This window comes from Ischnura elegans, chromosome 4, assembly GCF_921293095.1.
Source record: "Ischnura elegans chromosome 4, ioIscEleg1.1, whole genome shotgun sequence".
NCBI classification, from domain to species: Eukaryota; Metazoa; Arthropoda; class Insecta; order Odonata; family Coenagrionidae; genus Ischnura; species Ischnura elegans.
In genome coordinates, this window is record NC_060249.1 from 1,932,118 (window position 1) to 1,956,242 (window position 24,125).

At 38.8% G+C, this 24,125-nt stretch overlaps 1 protein-coding gene across 1 annotated transcript; it reads left to right on the forward strand.

Annotated features, from left to right (window-relative positions):
- The first annotated feature begins 746 nt into the window (after positions 1-746).
- Positions 747-23,421, forward strand: LOC124156987 (PX domain-containing protein kinase-like protein). Its single transcript, XM_046531434.1, has 9 exons — positions 747-1,146; positions 1,295-1,483; positions 1,738-1,834; positions 1,920-2,146; positions 9,995-10,304; positions 15,463-15,759; positions 16,507-16,706; positions 20,079-20,159; positions 21,201-23,421. Exons 1-9 carry the CDS (start codon positions 1,045-1,047, stop codon positions 21,510-21,512), a joined length of 1,815 nt encoding a protein of 604 aa, XP_046387390.1. The 5' UTR covers positions 747-1,044; the 3' UTR covers positions 21,513-23,421.
- The last annotated feature ends 704 nt before the right edge of the window (positions 23,422-24,125 follow it).

A 24,125-nucleotide genomic window follows, 5' to 3' on the forward strand; every position in this document is an offset into this window, starting at 1 on the left:
TGGAAATAAGTTCACCATAAGACTACCGGACTACCAAAAGAATACATCACATGAGTATACGCTTTCGCCAATATTATACGCAAGTCTCACTTTGTTATGAACTATAAAACATTTCAGATGCATTCATCAGCTACCTTTCCATTTCTCGGCATCGACTTTCCGCGCCGACGAAGTCTACAGTTTCACTAAAGTACCCTGTTATCATGATGGAATCAGTAACAGGAAGCTTGCTAGGATCAGCCTAAGAATAACCATATTCCTTCATCTTCACGCAATCTATCGCTTTCAATGGAGGAGAAATAGATCAAATAATAGCCCTGAAGTCACAATGAACAACTCCGATACGTCTGCACGTCAATATATGAATCATAACCACGCCGTCGCATGTATTCAAGTATGCAACCTCTACTATGGCCGTGCCGCCGTCCGCCGTGCCTCCTCGTACTGAACTATGACGTCACTTTTCTGCCAGCCAATCATCGGGCGTTTTCGCTTCTCACTTGCATTTGAAAATTCTCGTGAACTTTGATGCATTAAATATCGCAAACCACGTCATAAAATAATAAAAAAACTTTCACCGAGGTATGCAAACATATATTTTTATATAATTTTGGGGCTATTGATTATATCTGAAATATATGCAAGTTCCCTATTGCTTTAACATTACGTGGTGAAATTTTCGAACTTTTTACCAACTTATGGACCCAGGACTAGGCTACAATTGACACCACCATATCTTCTATCCTTTACACACCCGCTTGAAGAATTCAAGCACCCATCCACTCGTTGATGTAATAATCGTGGTTCAATCATAGAGAAAACGGAGTTATGAGCAGCCAGCGGAACGTTCAATATCATTATGTTGGTAGTACTGGTGGAGCAGTTTCTTTTTGAGTTTCAAGTTGGCGAGAGTGCTTTAAGATGGATGCCTTCACTGTGTTTAGAAATGGGCGTCGTGTTTTGGTATCAGCTGTCCTGTTTGCTACATAAGTGTGTTGGAATGCGTTGAAGGATACTCATGCAAAGGCTTCGGAAATTTCGTAAATGGCCGTATTTGAGAAGAACGTTCCCAGGAAAATAACTCTTGATGACACTGAAGTGTTGACGTGTAGTATAGAAAATACCCAGAATATCCATGGACATACGGTAGGAAGTGATTATTATCCCTCTTTATTTCTCCCTGTTCTTTTATTTAAACATTTTGAGTGTTCAGAGTACGTTGCCAACCGCAATGCTGTCGATAAATTGAGGTAAAACCGCTGTCTACATGGGAATACGCCGATTACCTTTGCAGGAATATGTCATTCGAGTTCAAAGGGGACCCTCTCCTGACAAGTCATGGCAGGTTTTCAAGCGTTACAAGGACTTTGTGACCCTACATCAGATACTTAGTGTATCAGGACTCAGCTTACCAATGCCTCCTAAGAAGATCATAGGTAACATGAATCGAGAATTTGTCGCTGAAAGGAAAGCTGCTCTACAGGTATTCTGTTATGTAACCGCGTGTATTTTGACTTGCAAACATTTTCTTCAACTCTTCATCCCGGTGGGGAATTATTAATTTTCAAAATGTGTGTGTAAGAGTGTGACCCAAGTTTCATTACTACACAAGACTCAGTGCCTGTTCATCGTTGTAACGACAACTATTCTTTTTCTTAAACTCAGTATTCTATTGAGCGTATGTATCATATTGTTGTATTTTCGCTCGTGCTAAATGATTTGGGCATTTATTTTCAGAAATACCTCGATGTCGTTCTTCATAATAGATATTTGTCTATGTCACTTGCTGTGAAAAAGTTTTTGGATCCGGAACCGTATTCTCTTCCTTTTGAGGGTGAGTTTTACTTTTAGTGTAAAGAAAAGCGTTGCCTTCGTAGCCTATACAAATTAGGGTTCATCGTTTTTTCTCTCAATCGCAGAGACGGCGTTGCAGCATGTTTCCATGGTCCTCAGGGGGGAATTAAATTGTCAGGTGGTAAAACCATTGCCTGAAATCGGGACAAGACTTCGAAAGCACTATTTCCTCGTCAGTAATGGTTCGGAGTCTTCATCCCCGATGATTCTTTCATGGTGTGAGCATGGACCTGATAAATTTTTGGAAGACAAAAATCTACGAGCACTTTTCAAAGCCCTGCCATCTCTACAGGTAAAATGCTCATTTGAGTCAATATATCATCAGGGAATACCGCATATATGCTCATTGAATGTTTTACTCTTCAATTTATTTGGATAAATAAAGAGTATTTTGTAAACAATTGGTTAGGGCAGGAGCCATGGAAGAAAATATTTGCTGGTAGCTTGTGACCTTAAAATCTCGCTAAATATGCAGTAAGTAATTTGCTACCTATGAAACTTATTGAGAAACTGGTTATATCCTCATTCTGTGTGTAGAATTTCTTAATAGGGTATCTGCAGCTTTAATAATTTTAATGAAAAGTAAATAAAGCTGTAATTCCACATAAATATTTAATTTACAACCTAAGTTTTGACGTCAGCATGTCATGATCTGGTACAAATGCACAGAAGGCAGAGAATGTAATGCATTTTTGCCAGACGATGGTGTGCGACATCAAATCTTAGGTTGTACTTTTAATATTTATGTAGAATTACAAAGTTTTCTTTACTTTTCAATTTGTTAAGTAGATTCCATGAAGTAACGCCTGAAACAACTAGGTAATTTAATTATCTTAATAAGAATGGTAACTAAGCTTTGCTCTTCTAGTTTGAATTGGGATTGAAGAGGGTTGGTTTTTGTGTACAAAGTATTTTTAATAGAGCTTTCAGTTATCTTAATAGCGGCCAATTGTTTTTGCCTTTACATGAGATGGATTTTATGATAACACGTCCATCTACCCAGCAAAGAAAAATGGATTTCCATCAGATTTGATGCCAATTTCCAACAGGTTTGACGCACTGATTTCCTCTTCCTTTGAATCTATTTTAAAAATTGAAAAAGGCTGGGAAGCAGTTGGAAGACAGCTGGAAATGTCCAATATGGTGGCTGTTTTCCTACTCATTTCCATGAACGAGTGGTTTGAATCTGGTTTCTACCACCCAACAGATTTGAATCCGGTTTCTCAATTTTAGCTACATTGGATATGATTTCCACCGTCTTACGGATCTGAATCTTGTTCATGACTCGATTGTCACCTCCATCGACCCGCTGATATGGGTGGTTTACACCGATTTTAAGTTTCGCAGATTATCTTAGCTGTCCTCACCCAATGTTTATCACTTCTCATACTGGATCTCTATCTTCAATCTGTCAAGGCTTAACGGAAATCGTAGCACATTTCCTTGATTGGTATAAACCTTGAAGTGGAACTGTAAATTCTCCTATTGAATTTTTTCGTTAGCATTTAATTCCCCTTAGATCAGCCCACATTGTTCCTTCCTTTAAGCAATGAGTAAGATTAACACAGTGAAACCTTTCCACAATGGATAGTATGAGTAATATACTTCATAATGTTCACTATTTATGTTTAATGTGTGTGACCCCTGTTTCATAACAGAGTTACATTTTCAGCCATTGTTTAAGTGAATCATTATGCCATTGTTTAAGTGAAAATTAGTGCAGAGGGGAAGGATAGGAGAGGGGCGAGAGTGGCATTTTTTGGAAGAAGGTGGAGGGAGGGAGAAATGGAGCAAATTAGAAGGAGAAAGGAAGGATTAGCAGGGACACATTGTCAGTGTACATGTTTCACTGGGACATTTAACTAATTACATAATGTCTAGGGTTACCATGTGGTACCAGCTGGGAGTGCAGTACTAAACCTAATTTTTATTATTATTTATCATAATGGAGACATTGAATGGGTTGTTGATTGCTGTAAAAACTATTTTGAACAGGTGAAACTTGTCACTTGTTGTTTATGTGCTGTTACTCTTGGGAAAGTTTTCATTTTGGTCATTTGCCGCGATTATTACTTGGGATATTAATAATGCAACATTTGGATGATGAAATACAAGCTTTTTACCTCGTATGTTTCAGTTCTCAGAAAAATGGATGATGACATTGCTGCTCGTTCGTATGTTATACCTGACGTGGATGCAACGTCTCTCATGGAGTTTGTTATGACAAATTATTGCTATACGTCGGTGGAATATCATGACGCAAAAGAAACTTGTAATATTGGAGGATAATGTTCGGTTTAACCCTTTAAAGGATGGCTTTAAAGCCCAGATGTATCACTGCACGGCCGGGCATTTAAATGGTCTAGGTTTAAAATATAAGCAGCTCTCCAGTTAACTCTCGAGCGACGAAACTCCAATAAGCTGATTTCAAATGAAGTGAGTCTCAGAGGTCTGCAAGGCCATAAACAAAAACATTAGGCGGTCCCTTTTGGGACCACAAGGACGATAAAGGTTAATTATGCATGAATGCTTCAATTTTCCAAGTGTATTGGGATGTTCCATGCTTCGGTAATTTTCTAACCTTGTACCACTCCATTTATTCCATTTTCATCTAGTTTTATCTTTAGGTTAAAACACTCATTACTAGACTCGCTTATTGATGATATTCATTGGTTCTCCAGAAAGTACCTACCGTAAAAATTTACTGGTGGAAATAGCTAGAATGTTGTCCTCAAAAATTATATATCAACACATCTTTAGATGGATCAACTATAACAAACAGCTACGACAATACTGATTCATAACATGAAGGGTGTGTAAAAAACAGTTTTGTATATTTCTAAGATTTTAAGGTGTACGTATTGCTAATGGCTGACTCCAACTTCGTAAAAGCGCATTCTGGGAACATTCTGATGGTAGATTAATTCATGGTCACTTATTTCTTCTCCGGTAATGAAGATTTCTTGGTACAGAGTTGAAAAGCTTTGAAATTGTACTGTAACATAAATCAACTATCTCCTTCGCTAGTAATAATAATAATTATTATTATTAATCTAGAGCTTAGTTTGTATCTCATTTAACTACTGTGAATTACTCGTTGCTTTCAACACATTTATTGCGGAGCACGTCAATTGTTGTGCTCTGACGGTCGGTCCGAGCCCACTTCTCCGCCTCCGTATGTAACTAATATCCACTTCTAAGTCTTCCGATGGTGTAAATGGCCTTCAGCAGGCTTCTATCTTTCATATGGTGTGCGCCGTTTGTAAAAAGTAGTATTTGAACGGAAGTTATGGCCTCCCTCTATTTTTTGTCCTTACTTGGCACTCCGCATAATTGTATGTCATTATTTTTTATCAATATTTATAGATGAGATACTTAAAATATCGTAGTTTATAGGTGCCATTTTATCTTTTTCATTGTTTTCATTTTTTCACACCAAATTACGTTAAATACACATTTTTTAAACCATAAATTTGCATTGTATATTAATTTTTTAGCACTTTTCTAATTATTGCTTATTTTATTTGTAAAATTTATAGAACCGCAAAGAGAGATAGCTCTCCATTTTTTGAGCCCCATAAGTGTTAATTTTATATAGCTGCCTTTGTTAGCATATTAGGATATCTTATTTTTCTACAAAAAAATTCTTTCATGGAGAGAAAAAATTCTTTGTAGCACCTGACAAGGGTGGCAGTAAATTGTCATTCCCACTTTGTGTGAATATTATATTTTTTAAATTTTAATTAGTCTATTGCCTTCATATTTTGTAGTGATGTATGGAAATGTGACAAGAAAGTTGACAAATTGAGGAGTAGGTGTTGCTTCAAAAGAATTGTACGTTACGAAGATTTATTGTTTATGCCTGTTTATGGAAAATTTGCAAATGAAAGTGTTATCTTAACCATGACCTAAGTGTTTGATCTGACTTTCAATGTCATAAATTATTCAGTAGCCATAACATCTGCCCATTGTGGTCTATCTACATGCGCGTAGTATCCAGCAAGCCACCTGAAAGATATTTGGCATAGGTTGCCTATGGCACAAATTCACTAACCGTCAAGCATTATGTAATAGTACCGCAGCTATGCATTGTTGATAAGTATAGCTAACTATTGTTGAAATATGGTCATAATTTTCTCTGATACTAGGGGTGTAAATCATTTTAGAATTCGTGGAATTCTAGGAATTTTTGATAGACAAAATATTTTTAGGCTCTCAACATTTTTTCTTCGAAAAAATATATGGACTTTCTCTCTCTCTACACTGCAGTAACATTCTTTGCTTTTCAGAATGGTTTCCTTTTGAAAAGGAGACCTATATGGTTACAAAGATAAACAAGACATTTTTTTCTTTCCTCAATTTGGCGAATGAGGGAAAAACGGATGTGGAGAGTGGTTCTGAGGATGATGAGGTTGAAGAAAACGTAAGGGACCCATCTGGGATGAAGGCAGTAGTTATTGCAAATCTGTCTTTGGGCCCTTTTTCTGGAGCCAGCAGTTCCAGTATTCCACCCTTTACCACTACCTCTTCATTTGCTTCTTCCTTCCCTCCCTCTCCCATCCCAACTCCCTTTCCTTCTCCGTCACCCTACCCCGAACCACGACCTTCAACATCCTCTCAAACAAGCAGTATTGTATGAATTGATAATCTGGTGGACCCTCCAAATATCTCTTTTGGGTGGGGGACAGGTGGCAAGATTATTTTGATCACCTATTTACGGGTAAGGTTTTTTAGTCAGATATCGAGGAAACAAACATATTTGCGGAGGAAGTCTTTCTTAGAGGTGTCTTCAAAAGTCTGTCTTGTATGATGGACTGGTAAAACTCTATCAGCAGAGGAGTTCAAAGTTTTCCTGAGACTTATATTCCACATGGGGGGTATTTCTCCGTACCAGCTAGCCGACTTCTGGAGTGCGGATGCAAAATTTGGGCATCATTATTTCTCTCGTAACATGTCCCGTGATCCGGGATGGACCATCTAAGGACCCCATTTCCAAGATTAGGCCTATGGCGTAGTACTTTCACCATATTATTCAAACAGAGCATTACACTCGGCGGAGCCTGTGTATTTGAGTTGAATCCATGGTGGCTGGGAGAGGAAGGCTTTTGTTCCGCCAGTACATAAAATTGAAGCTCGTTTTTCATTTGTTTCCTTCGACTAATTCCGAATCCTCTGATTGAATTTTGTGGAAAAGTTTTAAGTACTTCTAAATCAAGGTAACAGTGGTGGAAATCAGTTCATTCTCATGCATAACAAAACCATATTGTATCGTTAGTCCAGCATAGGGTATGCTTGCCGAAAAATCTTAGTTTCATTTGATCCAGGTCGCATCGTCGTACGTTGATTTCATTACTCAAAGCAGTGCAGCCCTATAGTACTGTCAATGTCCTTTCTTTTACTTATGATAATTCCCAACACTAATGACAAAATCCAGCACCAAAGCAATACAAATGGCTTTAATGCAAACTTCGTCAACATTTGTACCTATCCTGCTATATAGTCAACATGCTCATATTTTAATCCTGGTGATATACGGAGCACGTCAATTGATGTGGTGCCAATTTTTCCAAGAGTAAAAAAAAAATTTGCTCAAATCATTTATAAACATGTATAAGGAACTATAATAAACACAAATTAAGAAAAATAAATTTTTATCTGCCGATTCTGACGACTATCATTGACTATCGGGCCCGCATTGAATGTGTTAATGTGTACTGGGTGCAATATCGTAATACATGAAATAAACGTTTTAGAGAAATGAAACAGAACTTATTTGATTCCGATTTACTTAGCATTCCTAAGGTCTGGAAGAGAGACATTCGGCTATTGAGCAGTTGAATAGGCTCAACTGAAAATAATTTGAGTATATAACTGATAATTTCAGGCTTCACTAATTGAAAACTCTCCATATTGGAAATAAAAGAATAAAACCGTGAACCTTACAAAGTTTTATTCTTTTAATTCCAATAAATTTGAGCTTTTGCACTTTTGGGGCTAAGGTGACACCAGAACGTAAAGTGAGAACAATAATCTTATAGTGTGGAAATTGCCTTAGATGAGGAGGATGAAAAGGAGTAAGCACTACATATATATTTGTCAAGACTGTGCTGCATCTTCCAGTGTGTATACAGCAGACTCCCGATTATCCGGCTGCTGCAGCACATCTGTGTTGCGGATTATCCATGCATGATACTCACTCTTGCTCAATGTTTTCTGTAATCTAAATAAAAAAATAAAATAGTGTATAATAATACGAGGGGTGTTTATAAAGTAAGTACCGTTTTGACATAAAAAAACAACATGTAAATTAAAAAAAAAATAATTTATTCACTTAAAAGGCCATACTTTACTCTACTTTTCTACATAATTCCCATTACTATTGAGGTATTTATCGTATCTTGGGACCAGCTTTTGTATGCCATCGTCAAAGAAGCTTGCCGCCTGATTTGACAACCACTGCTTCACGGTCGTTTTCACTTCGTCATCATCGGAATGGCGCTGACCCGCCAGATGCTTCTTCAAGTGCATAAACAAATGGTAGTCGCTCGGCGCTAGATCGGGACTGTATGGAGGATGGTTTAATTGTTCCCAGCCAAAAGAAGTGATAAGGTCTTGTGTTCGATTTGCTGTGTGTGGACGGGCATTATCGTGGAGCAAAACGACACCTGCACTCAGCATGCCACGCCTTTTGTTTTGAATAGCGCGGCGCAGTTTTTGTAAAGTCGCACAGTACACTGTTGCATTGATTGTGTCGCCGCAAGTCAAAAAATCGACCAGCAACACACCCTTAATGGCGGGACAGCGCCATTCCGATGATGACGAAGTGAAAACGACCGTGAAGCAGTGGTTGTCTAATCAGGCGGAAAGCTTCTTTGACGATGGCATACAATAGCTGGTCCTAAGATACGATAAATGCCTCAATAGTAATGGGTATTATGTATAAAAGTAGAGTAAAGTATGGCCTTTCTAGTGAATAAATTATTTTTGAAAAAAATTTAAATTTTGTTTTTTTATGTCAAAACGGTACTTACTTTAAAAACACCTCTCGTGTAATTGAAGAATCGGGAATTCTTTAAACCTTTCAATTATTCTGTATAAATCTTTCACATTACTAATGATGAAATTAACATGTATTCCTATGAAAAAAAGAAATTGTATTGAGGAAAAAGTACTCAGAGATACGTAGGTTTTTCTAAAACTAGGACAAATAGTCTACTGGCACCACGTAAATGTATTGTTTACTGGAGTCTGGAATGTCACGCTCAGCAAACATGGCGATGGGTCGTTTGGAGCGCAAGATCACTATACGATTTTCAAACTGCAATTTTACGAATAATATGAGAAAAACTGGTTTCACTCTAATTTTCAGTGATATTTTTTTATCAAACAGTCATCCATTTTTGGTGGAGTTCCCCAATTCAATTTTGACCACTTGCTGCTATGCCGTATATATTGTCTTTGACATAGGCTTCTGAATACACTGATCGTGGTAGATTCTCTTGCACTCTAAACATGAAACAGAAACTGTGTTTCGAGTTGACTTTCGGTACATAAAACACTGAGTCATGGTAGAGATACTGTCAATTACACTCCACGTAGTGCAAACCAGTAGAAATATACTATCCTATCGTCACCACTGTCAACCCATTTTCTCAGGGTGAATTTCGCTGTTAATTAACGATTATCATTCCGACAACAAGCAACACCTTGCCTTGAGTATTTCGGTGCAACTGAGAGTACATCCGCTCTTGACAAGTGGCTGTGAGTGAGGGAAAGGAAACTGATTATCTCGTATACAGAGCTTAGCGGGGAGGGGATGTTGAAAATGGTGTTAGAGGGTAGAATGTTGGGGAAACGAGGGAGGGGAAGGAAGAGAATAGGATTTTTAGATAGACTGAAAGGGAGTAGGCCTTACAGTGAATTAAAGAAGGCAGTGCTGGAAGGAAAGGGAGGCTACCGGATCACTTCTTGAACACTCCATGGAAACCTACCTTAATCGGTAGAATACTATAAAAATATACCCATGGTGGTGGCACAAGCCTTCTTCCACCTTTTGTGAATTCCAACTAAATGCACATTCATTTTTGCAGCTTTGTTCCAAGTGCGTCCTCCTAACTTGTGATCATTTTTCTTTCCACAGCATCCATTTATTCAGCCCATTGAGTTGGCTGGCGTGAACGACACTGGAGGATTTGTGGTGAGGCGCGCGAGTGGGTATGGCAGCTTGAGAGACATGATCATGGGTGTGTGCAACACTCCACCATCGTCAAATAGCCAGCCCAAGTGGCAGCAGCCGTTCCTCTCCAAATATTGTTGCCGGAGTGGCTCGAAAAACATTTCTGAGCACGAATATGAAAGGATTGGAATTGCTGATGAAGAAATTGCAGTGTTTGGAGCGCAAATACTCGATGCTCTCATCTTCCTGCAGGAGAAGGGACTTCCCAGTTGTGGTTAGTGGTTCTCCTTATCCCTGGCATGTCCACAATCTTAGTCGAAGCTTTGAAATCCATGAATTATGTATTATTCTTGAGTTTTCACGACTGGAGAATATCCTTGATTTATTCTTTTATTTTTGATCCAAGTCAGGAAATAGGTAGTTGCAATCGTAATTTCAAAAATCCTTATTTTCTCAGCCAGCACAATTTATGTTGAGTTAAATTAATTTTTTCCAGTTTTAATTTATTTCTCTGTGACCATAGTTTCGATATCAGGGTATCATCCTCAGATGCATAGTGCAGGGGTGTTCGGACACCAGCTGGCAACAAATAAAAAGGAAAGATTCTAACAAATTTCTGCCTAGCATTTATTAAAATCCTTTATTTTACAGGGAAAAACAAATTCCCACACCTATCTGTTCAGCAAAATATGTATCTCTATTAATTTATCGTTTCTGTTGGACTTGGGAATATATTGTGGTTCTTTTATGGTGTTCTCCGTGTCACTCTGAAAGATATCTATTCTCAATTGCTCACACAATCTAAGCTTTACTTGCAGCCTCCGAGCCTCTATCAGCTGCCCGCATAATTCCTTTAACATCTTTGTGTAGCTTTCTGTATGCCCGTAGCAGCTTTTGATGAATTGTGCTGCTTTCCTTTGTATTTTATTAAGTTCATGAATTATGCCTTTCTGTGCAGTATCCCACATTCTCGCTGCATGTTCAAGGTGTGGCTGGACGAGAAGAAACAGCACCTCTCTTACTTTTACATCCGAAAATCTTCCCACAACTTGCTCCACGAATTCTATCTTCTTCAGGCCTCTGCAAAAAATATTTCTTATATGTGTTCCCCACTATAGGTTTGAAGTTATCATAACTCCCAGTTAATTTACTTCACCTTCAAGTTGACTCCATCCAGAGCATAAACATGGGGATAGTTAGATGACCTACGCAAGAAATCAGCCGCCGTTTGCTCTGGCTAAGTTCAAGTCCCCACTCTTGGCTCCACACATCGTTGTTTTAATACAATAATAGAATTTCAAAGTCAGAGTGATCTCTAATTTTATGCAAATAATGCTTCCATGTGGGACTCTATGAAGAAAGAGTGGGTCTTTTCATTTAAGTTATGAATGAGGAGTGCAAGCTTAGTTTTGCATGATCTACCTTTTCCGGAATCTGTGCTGACTGCCATGAAGTAGGAAATATTAATGTTAATTAAATAACAGCCAGCTGATAGATTGGTCAGTAGTTTTCTCCTCCCTCGGGTCAACAAATTGGCCCCCTAGCCATTATGAAATCTTGAAATCAGGGTTCCCACTCAACCGTGAAAACCTCAAAACCGTGAATTTCGTCTACCGTGAAAAAACCTGGAAAAAGCCGTGAATTTCATCCTAAAACCTTAAAAATCTCTCAATCTTGATCATAATACCTTCCCAGAAATTTTCAACTTCGTTCGTAGTGAGTGCACTTCTATTCATTGTGGCGAGCATCGTCGCATGGGTCAGAAAAGCGTTGGAACGAATGTTGCCTGAAGAAAAAAAAAACATCTTTCCCCAGGGCAGGCCTTTTCTCTCCCCCCCTCCTGAAATATGACACCACTTCTCATCAGCTTGTTTACTTTCCTCGATTGGCTTGGTTTCCCCTCCCTCGATCATTGCTTTGTCCCCCTTCTACCCAATTAGCCTTCCCACTGGCTGCAGCGACCACTTTCGAAACTAAATCTAGATGGCCTTTGTGTGGAAAAATTTGAACGTTTATTCATAACCCTCAATCCTGTGACTGGAAGACCGCTAGCCTTGACAACCTGCCATGCGCTGTGGACACTACACTCCCTGCGTTTGAACCGGGTGACAGCGAGCTTTCGGCGCGACGTTAAAACGAGAGAAGATTTCCGCTTATGGCAACACAGCATTACACGATTTTCGCATGCGTCGACTAGGACTTGCAAGTTTTACGTCGCAACCGGAAAGTTTGTGTGGAGTTATTTACTGTCGGTGGTGATCCAGTTCTTCCGCTTTTTGCTATCTAAGGTAATATGCTGTTTGTTTGTGTCGTTAAAGCCTCAATGCCTTTGCGATATAAACTGCTACAAAGTCATTCCATTTTTCCCAGAGCAACGGTAAGAAGGGAACATGATTTGCCTATGATTAGAGAGATCGATTCAGTTTTGGTTTCAGTGTATTACGATAGCAGAGAAAAGAAGTCATTACACTGCTGCTTTCAAAAGAAAGTTATACGGTGGAACCTCGATCTATCGTTCCCGCACTGATCGTTCGCCGTTTCTGGTCCCAAATAAAGCTTCTTACAGACAATGTAATTTTTTCCCGCATCTATCGCTCCCCGAAGTATCGTTTCTCGCATTGATCGTTTGAAGATCGCGGTTCCGACGCAGAATTTTCCCGCATCCATCGTTTGATGAAAATGAGAGGAAATAAATACAATGTGTCATTTATGGCTAATAACAACAAGCACATAGTTGGAATCTTCCCCAAGAGATGGAACTACCATTGGGAGAAGCTCAGTGCCGTGGGAAAGTAACATTAGCGCATTTCCCAAGAACCTTTATCCCCCTCCATTCAGCATTCGCCTCCCCCCTTCTGATGCTTTCCTCTTATTCAAAATAAAAAAAGGTCCCAGCTCGCGAAGGGATCGTATTACAAAGACCTTAGCTTCGAAAAAAATATCGAGTTACACGAGAACAATAGAAATGTGTTTCGTGCTCCCCCCTCTTCTCACCCACTGACCTTTTTCAGCCTAACTCCTTCAAAGTTCCCAGTTCCTGGAGGTCAACTGCTGCATGAGTCACCTATTAGCCCAAAAGGTATCTAACAATGGTATTCAGCAATTGCTATTATGCTTCTATTAGATTGAAATGTTAGTAATTTGCACGTTTAAAAAAACGAGACCAAACACGACGTATTTTAAGCAAGGAAATAGATGGAAAAATACTATGGTGATTTTTGGCGAAACGCGATATCCTCGTAGCTGCGCTTCTCGGCAGTTAATTCGGCATTTTGTTCCGAAATCATGATATCAGGTTGTTATCAGTTATCAATTTACGAGCTATACTATAAGTCTCACTTGTCAGAGTTACTGACGAAGGGATATCTTCTCAGGATTTTTGTTTCTCCCTACTAACAATCCGAATTCATATGCTCATCTGGCGCTACGCTAATTAGAAAAGAATGGGTATCTTTAGGATAAAAAATGTCATGGCGCAGTCATATGGTCACGCTTCGCCCTCTACAGTATGCTCTGCGAACCCCCGTACGCGATAGCATCAGTTCCGAACTTCACCTCGTACGAGTGGTTCCCTACTTTCGAGGGTGGCTGGACTTCGAACCACCGAGTGTTTTCCATGTGGGTTTAATAAAGTTAGGTTTCATTTTCACTAGTTTAACTTTATTCGTCTTCGGACCATGGCCCCTCCGAAGAAACTATTGAGAACTTTAAGAGATGGACTGAAAATAATTGAACATGAAGAAAAGAATCCGGGCTAGATGCGCGTGAATATTGCAGAGCGCCTTGGGTTGTCCGCTAGCACATGACGGTAGGGGTGGGGGTAGAGTGAGCTACCTGGAGAAAACAAGTAGAGATATGAAGGCGAAGATCCAGGTGGGCGTGCCACTGACGATTAACGCAACATTGTTCACGCTTTACACACTACCTCAATTATATTAAAATTATATTCATTAGACAGGAACAATTAGACTATTTTTGGCCTTCGTGATCCATCTCACAACCAGTCACTGCGCCGGCGAATGCGGTTGTTTTAGGCACAACATGCACATTGCTCTTGTGAATACGTGTACTGGAAATGGTGTTTGATGAATAAGAATTTTTATATCTGACTGAAATCCATAACAGCAGTGTAAATGCCGAGTGGAGAGCAAACATTTTTTTAGTGAGGTGGCGTTTTCCTTCAGAATTTTGAAAGAGATATGGGTTGAATCAACAATATGACCTATGTGTCTTGATAAAGTACTACTATTCCTGTTATTATCTAAAATATTGTTTGAAACCTTTAATGAATATCTTAATTACTCGCCGAAATCCTGCGTTTCCTGGGACATAGGCAACCTAGCAAAAAAATAAAGCATTGGTCGTTTTTCCGCATTCATTTTATAATCGTATCGTTATTAGGAAAGAAAAATTTTCTCCTAGTGGGGTTCCAAAAAAGGAGGGTAGTCTTACAATCGTGTTCGTCTTAGATTCGTGCTAATACGGTGTATGAAATAGTTTTTCGATTTATTATGTTCTATAAACAATTTTCATAAAATATTTTCCGTTAAATAAGAAAGAATCAATTTATTATATTCTATAAACAATTAAAATAAAATATTTTCCGTAAAATAAGAAATATTGGGGTGGGGGAAATTCGGTTACTGTGCAGTAATAACAACGTGCGCAAAAAACAATCTCTCGGTGAGGAATTAAAAAAGGACCTCGAGTGTCCGGACGGAAGAAGGTCCGAAGGGTATTCGGCATCCAGGCAAGAGCGCGGTTGGGCTGGTCCTTTTGTCGGGCCTGAATTTTGCAAATGATGGATCACGTCATAACAGATATCACTTTTCATTGCGGCGTTAACATTCACGGCCGTTTGTCACGTACGTTAATTTTCTGTTGATATATGGCTAGTGATTTTCTTATTGTTGGCTTAATAAGGGACTGTGAATTTAGCGAAATTGAGACCGTGAAAACCTGAAAAAAAAAACCGTGAAAACTTGAAAAATAACCGTGAAAACCTGGAAAAAGCCGTGAATTTCATTATTCAGGTAGAGTGGGAACCCTGTGAAATGCATGGACACTTCAGAATTATGGAATTTCCATGAAAGTCTACATTTTTTGTCAGAGTTGTATTTAAATTTTTAATATTGAGGCATCTACTGTCGCAAAGTATTTATGGGGGGGGCAATTAGGTAGGAAGGGGAGATCTCCTCATAATAATCCTTACAGTCTTAACTCCCTCCCCATATCCTTCCACCTCTCAAATGGCACCTCTCAATTAGTTGCAATACTTTTGGATTCGATCGATTCACCTTTGTACTACCACAATGTGACGGGATGGCCTGGTGACTCTTGTGTTATTCATTTATTATCTTGTTGTCTGTCCATGTGCTTTTGACTGATGATGACCCTCAGATCACTTGATTTTGCCTGACCATTATCCTCAGGTCACCTGCACAGCGGGAACGTTATCATCAGTGGAGGCGTGGCCAAGGTGCTGGAGGTGGAGAACGCTGTGCTGGGCCTCCCGCAGTGGAGCAGGCATTTCATTCTCCGCCTGCCCAAACCTCGTCAGTCGAGCCCAACGTCTAGGGATGGAGCGGAGGTGGTGTCGCCCGCTCGGAGGAGTGTGATGTCGGCCATGGACTCGTATTGCTTTGGCCGACTTGTTTATGAGATGGCCACGGGCAGGGAGCTGGCGGAGGCCACGTTAGAAGCGCCTCCTCCTCTCTCGCCTTCATTGAGTGAGTACATCTCATGTTTAGATGCTCACGAATGCGGAGGCAGTTCCATACTATCCCCAAGAGGGTCATTCACTTGTATCTGAGATCACATACAGATGTAACAGGGCTTTGTTTTACATGGTTATCACTATAAAGTGACTGGGCCTTGTACACTGCTCTATCCTAGTCCATGTTATTTTTCTGCTGCAGCTCAACCATTGAGCAAGTCAAAACTTTCGTGTCATATTTCAATGAACAAGGGAAAAGCAATCGAGAAAGAGCATCTCATTACCATCCTCATTAACAGTCATCAACTATCCTGAGATTGGTTTGACGCACTCAATTCTCTTGTCAAGTTATATATTGTGTAATTTACTGTATAATTAAATTCACTTCCACTTCTATTACTCTAGCAGAACATCCACATATATCAGCACGCATAAAATAAAGTGGCATTATTTTATTAGAGTCAAATAATTAATAAAAACAACATCATAACAGATCACCCTACACAACCGCAATGACTTTCCGACGCCTCTACCCTGATCGATGTTTATCCTATCGGAAAGCCTTCCTAAGAAGCAGTCTGAAATGCACAGATTGTCTTGCCGATAGTAAGTGACACAGAATCCGTGCCAAGTCTCCCGATCCGCTTGGAACTCTGAAACACCCTCCAGGGTTCTACTGTATTCTGAAATTGCATCAACTTCATTACCTGGTGAGACCTTCCTTTTTGATTGTTACATTTATATGTGTTTGTTGTCACAGGGTCGTTGTTGGAGCTGACGCTGAGTGCCGAGTCCTGTCGCAATGGCCTGCCCACCCTTAAGGAGCTGAGGGCGCTTCCGTTCTTCAGCCGAGTGAAGAGGGAAATGCAGGGGCACCTCAAGATGTCAAGTGCGCTGCGGGAGGCACTGCGAGTGGCACGAATGAAAGCAGAAGATCGGATGAGGGAGGACCAGCGACTGGTGAGGAGATTCCTCGGATAGTCCTCCCTTTGTCCACTCCTCTCGTTCTCTCCAATTATCTTCTTTAGAACCAGCCAAAACGTATATTTCATATAGTATCTGCGTATTGCAATCCATGGAAATGTCGTCATAATTATCATTACTTTCAGAAGTTCTCAAGGATCATCTCCCTGAATTCTTTCCACATTTAAAATCAAGAAAATGAGCATTACATTGACAAAACATTACCATGCATATGAAAATCGCAAAACTTCATAGATTTTCCTGAAACAATTACATAAAAACAGCATAACTGTCCCGTGACTAGGACAAGTTAGCTAAGGTATTTCTTCTTTCTCACTGCTTGCTCGGAGAATATGAGAGTAATGCTGAGTTTGTCATTTGGTTGTTATAAAGAATCATAAAAAAGTGGGTAATATTTTAGCTACCGTAAATCCTGGTAACAGCAGTACACATTTTTTCTTGGAATGAAACCATATCGATTATTATATTGATTGATATATGGATATTGATATGGCAGTTAATAACACACTTAAAGATTATAACTGGCAGATTTTTATACTCTACTGTTTGAATTCACTTGAAAAAATTGTCCAATGTAGTCTGCTTTCTATTTCTTGTACCAAGATCAAGTATTTTTGCATTAAAGCATCCAAAGCATCGTTTGCTCCAGCAACTCTTGTCAAGTAATGACGTCAATCAGGGGCGCAGCTAGGAATTAAGGCTGGGGGGGAGGGGGGGAGGTGTTAAGGTGCAACTAATACCGGGGTGTGTGGGGGTATGGAATACCCACCAGGATAAGCAGTAGGTGCGAGATTAATAAATTGCAGAATTTTATGATAAACGGCGAGTTTTACGGCTTTCTGAGGGATGTTTTTAATCCTTAGGATGTTTGATCCTTACACTATTCTATTAGTGATATCAATCCAACTAAGTAAAATGGACTAAACTTAAAATTTCTCTGAGTTCTGGGGGGGAGTTCATCCCCCCTCCCTGCGCCACTGACGTCAATACCCTTTGCATTGAGAAATTCATCACAGTAGAGAGAGAGATGTGGGAATAATGTAAGAAGGTCAATAGTTGATAGTAACAAAATAACTTATGAATTCAGAGGTTTACACACCATCTGAAGGTGCTAGGAAAAGACTTGCGGGTTGTTTCACGGCAAATAATTGACCGTTCTACCCAGGAAAGCACCACTATTTAAAATGTATTAACCAAAAAGTTTTACCTGTATTTTTTTCGGATGGTACTGGGACCAACAGAAATTGCCATGCTAAGGCGGAAAACATGCTGAGGAGGATTGTACATACCAAGTTCCACTGTAATCATTCATCTGGTTTCTCAATTTTTACAGAATGTCTCAAATTTAATGCTTTATTTGAGGAGGGAAAGAATCCTAGGGGTCTAAGCTCAACTCAAGTCTGAGTTGGCCTGAAGTAACTCATTTTATTGACTCAAATACGTCTTTGTTCGGGAACGGAACATTAGTGCGCACACAATGCAAATCCTTCAATTAACAAACTATAAACAGAAATGCAATGTTTTGGGCTGAATAGTGATGAAGTCAGTGTCATGTTACATGCAACCAAATGAATAAAATTTTAAATTTGAATATTTTGATACTCATGGTACATTTTTGCATAACTTCATCCGCTTTTTTGTGCATGAGTTTCACCTTCCTTTGATGTTTTCTACGATCGTAATAAATTTTAAAATTGGATGGAAAAACATCAGAGTTATGGTATTCTGTTTCATAGATGCACAGGGCTTATTATTTCCATTAGAATTCCCCTCGTAAAATGCAATTATTTTATTTACATGCTGACAAGGAATTTTTCAAAATCTACTTCGACGTCTGCTCTAGAAGTGCTAACGATGATCAGCGGTCGGGAAAAGAAACTCTTGATTAATTTTTAAAAATTCTTCAATGTTTAGCCAATTGTAAATTAGGAAAAATGTTATTAAGGATCTTTAATTGCATATTTCATGTCGAAAATTCGTAATTATTGCCATGGCCTTGCATGCAGTTGAATACGGCCCAAGGGAACCGGAGATTTTGTCACACTCGGGCATGTTTATGCAGCGACTAGTCAAGGTGAAACTGGAGGGAAAGGGAATAGTAGAAGTGAAGGCAGCGAGGGAAGTGGAAGTAGAGATAGCATGAGTCATAGCCAGGCACTCGCCTGTGTAGACTGCTTTCCATAAGGCCTGGTTTCCTATAACCGCTGCTGTGCGATGGTGTGATTTTGCACCCCTTGCCTTCATGGGAGTTCCGTGTTCCTATTTTCCAAACATTGCGGTGCACGATTGTGCTCAATGATCACGGATCCGCATCCCGCAGCAGTTACATCCCAGACAACTTGTGCGAGATGCAACTACACGGCGTGGTGCCTGACAGTGTAATTTCCGATGTTGCACTGTGCTTTTGAAGCATTCGTGAAAACAACTTTTAATGAATCTGTGATCTTGCAGCCATGGATGCGTGGTTTTTGGAAACCAAGTGTGACACGGAGCGGTAGGAATAGGAGTACAGTCACATTATCGCCGCTAAAAAGATCACAGTTGGTAAATGATAGCAGTGAATGATTCCAGAGAGCAACCTAAAATAACAAACTATGTTCAAAATAATATTAAATTGTCTGATTTACATGAATTATGAAAATTAAAATAACCAAGTGAAAGTTTGGACTATTTGTGTTTTCCAATTATTTGTGCTGCCTCTCCCCATCCCATTAGCCCATTTGGATAATCTGGGGGGTATGCTGTCATTCGCATCTCTGGCTGAAAGTTAGGAAGCTGTTGGACTCTCTAGCTAAACATAAGAGCCATAATTGATATTCTATTGAAGTCCTATTAGCAAAAGAGCTCAATATTTAAAAAAAAACATTGAAAACATGAAAATGTAGCTTCAGTTTGTGGCAATGCATTTCAGTATAACCATAAGTGTTCCTGTTTGCCTCCAAAATTCAGTTTTTCTTTCATCTGGCTGTGGAAGTCTTTCAGGTGGAATTGCCATTCTAATCTTGTTTTGGCTATGAAGTTCTCCCAAATACTGAAGAACTTCACTTATCGAAATCAGAGGAAATCCTTAAGCCTTGAGGATTTAAAATCATTTGGAATTTTGTCAAATTCCTTCTTCTCCATAGCTAAAGGTGTACTAGGTCTCTTTAATCAATGATTTTCTAAATTTTATATAATTCTATGTCATGTTTTTTATAGTTACATGTATCTGTGAATGCCTACTCAATAGGTACTTGGTTTGCTTGCATTTTAGCAGGATATTGTCTTTGGCTATGAATGGCAATCATTTCAGTAAATAAGAATGCTTTAGTTATATAGTAGTGATGTCCCTGTTATTTCTTTTTTCAGTTACGACATCAGAAGAGGTTAGCAAAGGTGAGAGAGATCCTGAATTCCTCTGATGAGACAAAGCTTAGGAGGGTGAAGCAGGTAAATATATTTACCTTGATTATGCCCCATTATTTATGTTTTACATGATTTAATATATTAGGGATGGACGGATCCAGGATTTTTTTCGGATCCTTGATTTTCGGAGCCGGATCTTTTGGATCAGATATTTTCGGATCCAAATGCATTTTCAAATTCCTGCTATTAAATGAAGTAATTATTCAAGTTTATTCTGGGTACACACAAGCAAAGGAATGCTTTTTATATTTTCATACACATTTTAATATTTTTGTGAATTAAAAATCATTTTTATAGGCTTTCAAGTTGTTTTTTAAAAACATCTTTACATGCTCAGGACCTGAACTGTTACGCTTGGATTTGGAAATAAAAATAGGAAAATTCTTCGGATAAACCACTGACCAGTGAGAGGGGGAAATCCGGGGGGTCAGGACCCCCCAAAATATAGAAACACAATTACTTTCCTTCATGAAAAGAAACAAAATATTGAAAAATCATGAATTTACAATAGATTTCTGTGAAAAATGAAGTTTTTTTCGATTATGAAGGGTGTTAAAATTAGTTGGTGCATGAGTTTCGCCCTCTTGTGATGTTTCCTGCAGTCTGTATAAAAACTAAAATTGTATGCAAAAACACTAGGAATATTGTATTTTAATAAGGATAGAGGGTTGCCTTGGGATAGGTCGCCTTACCGACGATCTTGAACGCCTCCCTATTCAAACTAGTGTACCTGCCAGTGAAGCTGCCTGAAAGTAAATCAAGTTAATGTAGGAGCGAGTAATCGTTGGTTAAGAGCAAGTAACAATTGCAGCAAAAGTAAAGTTTTCTCTTTCACCATAAGGGGTATAATTACAAATAAAAAATGCATTTTGTAAATAGTAATTGTGACAAGTACAAATTACTGCAAATTTAATAATTACTAGTAATCCAATTACTTTTACTTGGTTACCTACCAACAATAAAGATTTTCATGCAGATTGTTTGAAAATTGTTTTTCCTTCTACATAGGTGCTGATGATTGTGATTAGTTTATGACTATAAAATGTGTTTTTTCCCTTTGGGAAGCCATTTCAGGCAAAGGCACCTCCGAGTGTTACCGTGGACGACCATGCAATCACAGTTGACAATTCAGTGGAGGGCAAATCGCACGAATCGGCCATGCTAAATGGCCGCTCACCCGAAGATTTGCGTTCCGATAGTCCAAACAGCATAAGCACCGTGACATCGGCAAGCACCGTTACACCATCCCCGCCTCCATCGATCCCGGGGACCTCGACAAACCCTTGCAGGGGTGCCTTGCTGGGATCCATCTGCAATTTTGATCGAAACGCTCTGAGGCATGTCTCAGCCAACTCCTTGAATGGAGGCAGCCAGTGAAGGCGTCATTTGTTGGTGTGGCATGCCTGCCTGATGTTTCCAAAGGCTTTGATCATGACGAATCATGGTGTGCGAGTTTGTTTGTCTGTTGGAAGTACTTGTTGTTGCTGCTTGGCTAAGGGTGGCGAGAGCTGCTTCTCGGGATGTATGTATTCTCCTTTTATCCTTTCTTCTCTAGGTGAACTGGTGTGCAATGGACTGCTTAACCTCCGATTTTATTATATTATCCACTGTGATAGAGTTTGAAAAATCTTGAGACCCATTTTTTGATCCACCCCCTACTTCTTGAGCAATGAAAATGATTGATGGCCTTTTCTTCTGATGATTTGATGAAGTCAAGAACTCAAGCTGAGCAACTCACTGCATCTCAGCTACTCCTCGGCCTTGTGCGTTGGTCTTGTGTGATATGTTGTTGTTTACACTCTCACGAGTGATTGCTTCCCTCCATGAGAAGTTCCGGCTGATCAAGGAAATGGACCAGCATGCAAATGACGTCACCGAACTCGTGAAAAGGAGGCGTCAACTTTTGCGCTATCTTATTTTAAACTAATGACAAAATGACTGACTAGTAAAAATTTTTTTTCATCTCATCTATCCCTTCCATCAACCAAATTCTTTTGATTTATCACAATATAGGGTCTTAGTGGATGATCCCATTGTTGCTGCTTAAGAGGTGCCATGTGCTATATTATCTTTGCAATTGCGTTTCTAATCTTTTGAGACCACGTCCTAACTATAGAGATACACACAAAAACTGTGGGCACAAGTATAATGAGTGAGCTATTTTTAATGCCATCGATGATAGATAGAGTATGATTGAAGGGTGGGAGAAAAACAAGTAATTATTTTGAAGAGAGTTAAGCTGTTGAGTGTAAAATTATGGTAGTAAATTCAACCCTAGTCAATTGAAATGTATGACTTTAAAAAGTAAATAAAATATGCTGATTTCTCATTCTATCTTAGCTGTCTTTATAACATATGTAAATAAGAATTTTCTGTTTTTTTAATCAGTGAATTGACTGTGTATATTTCTCCATTTGCTCTGTTATTAGTTATTAATTATCCCAAAGAGTTATTACTGTGATTAGGATTTGAATAGGTTTCAAAACCATTATTTTGTATGCAAGTGATTGTGGCAGTTGAGTTTTTTGTTTAATTATACATAATTTCTAAACATCTGCACATTCCTGTCCCCTCATTACATCTCCTCCTAATGTTCAACTTGGTCAAGTTAAGTATATTTTCAGAAGGTGTGTATGTATTTATGTCTAATATTTTCTGACAAAGTAATTGTCTTTCAGCCTTTGGTTGAATTATCATTATTATTATTATTATTTGTTAATATCAAATAAATCTAATTTATAACTACATTTTCTATTTTCATATAGCTCCATTATCTTCGAATATAGTGCTATCATATGGTCACAGGGTGACAGTTTTATTTTTGTTATGCCTTGTGTCTGCTTCTAACATTGGTCCTCCTTTTCTGTCTTTTTTCTAACGAACTATAAAAACCAAATGGAAAGTGATCTGATTGGTGCATTATTAACAATGTATAAACCACAGTTGAGCTCACTGTGGCATGAAAAGCGACAATGGTGTGTCCAATATCTGGCTGTGAAAACAATGTAGTGGAAATTGTTTCCCCATATATAAATGAATTCCTTTTTAAATTTTTTGAGAGTGTAATTGTACACCAAATGTGTGCTAATGGCTGCTATATGTACTTGTGTTCAACATCTGCTATTGTTTCTAATTGTCTTTCTATCTTCTGTCCATGGCTTAGTTCATGTGTTGCAGTTCAATGATAAATTTTATCAGCTGACGTAAAAGAAGGTAATGTTGTAATCATTGTTATGTATTATGTATTCTAACTGTATGCATGTTAAATTAAACATTATGATTTTAATGTTGCCTAGTTGTCATTCTTCATAGTTTTACAGAAGTGAAGTTAATTTATGTGTGCTGGTCTATTACATCCGGATTTTAAACAAGATCTGGGACATTCGTTGGGAGGTCTGTGGCCAATTAAAGAAAATAAAGAAAAAATGATGTACTAAAGTCTGAATTAGTTCAAAAATATTGTGTGATGGTGCGGCTATTGCATACTACGATACACCTTGATACTTATTACAACTATTCCCCGACTTGCCAACAGGATACATTCCAAAGACTTGATCATAGGTCTGGTTTGTCATAATTCTGCAAAGACATTTAATCACTCTAGGCTAAAATCTAGCCTAAAATATTAATGTGTCAACTGAGGCAGATTCACTCTTGCGAAGTAAATGTGTGCTCAATCCTGTAATGAAAATATTTCAATAGAAATATGTATAAGTACATATAAAAGAGGATGTCTGTTTGTCTGTCTGCTGTGCATTTCTATATGGCTGTATGGATTGCAACCAAAGTTGTTACGTAAGTGCATCTCATGCTCCCAAAGCCCGTAGTGCTCCTTTTGGTTGAGTATGACGCGTCCTTTGCATATTTTTTGCATTACCGTTTGTTACATCATGTCATACAACTTCTGCAGTTGGACATCTTGCTGGTAGGCACACCTCTTGATTTGCTCTAATGGAAAACATAACTCAAATGATTCTACTCTTAACTATT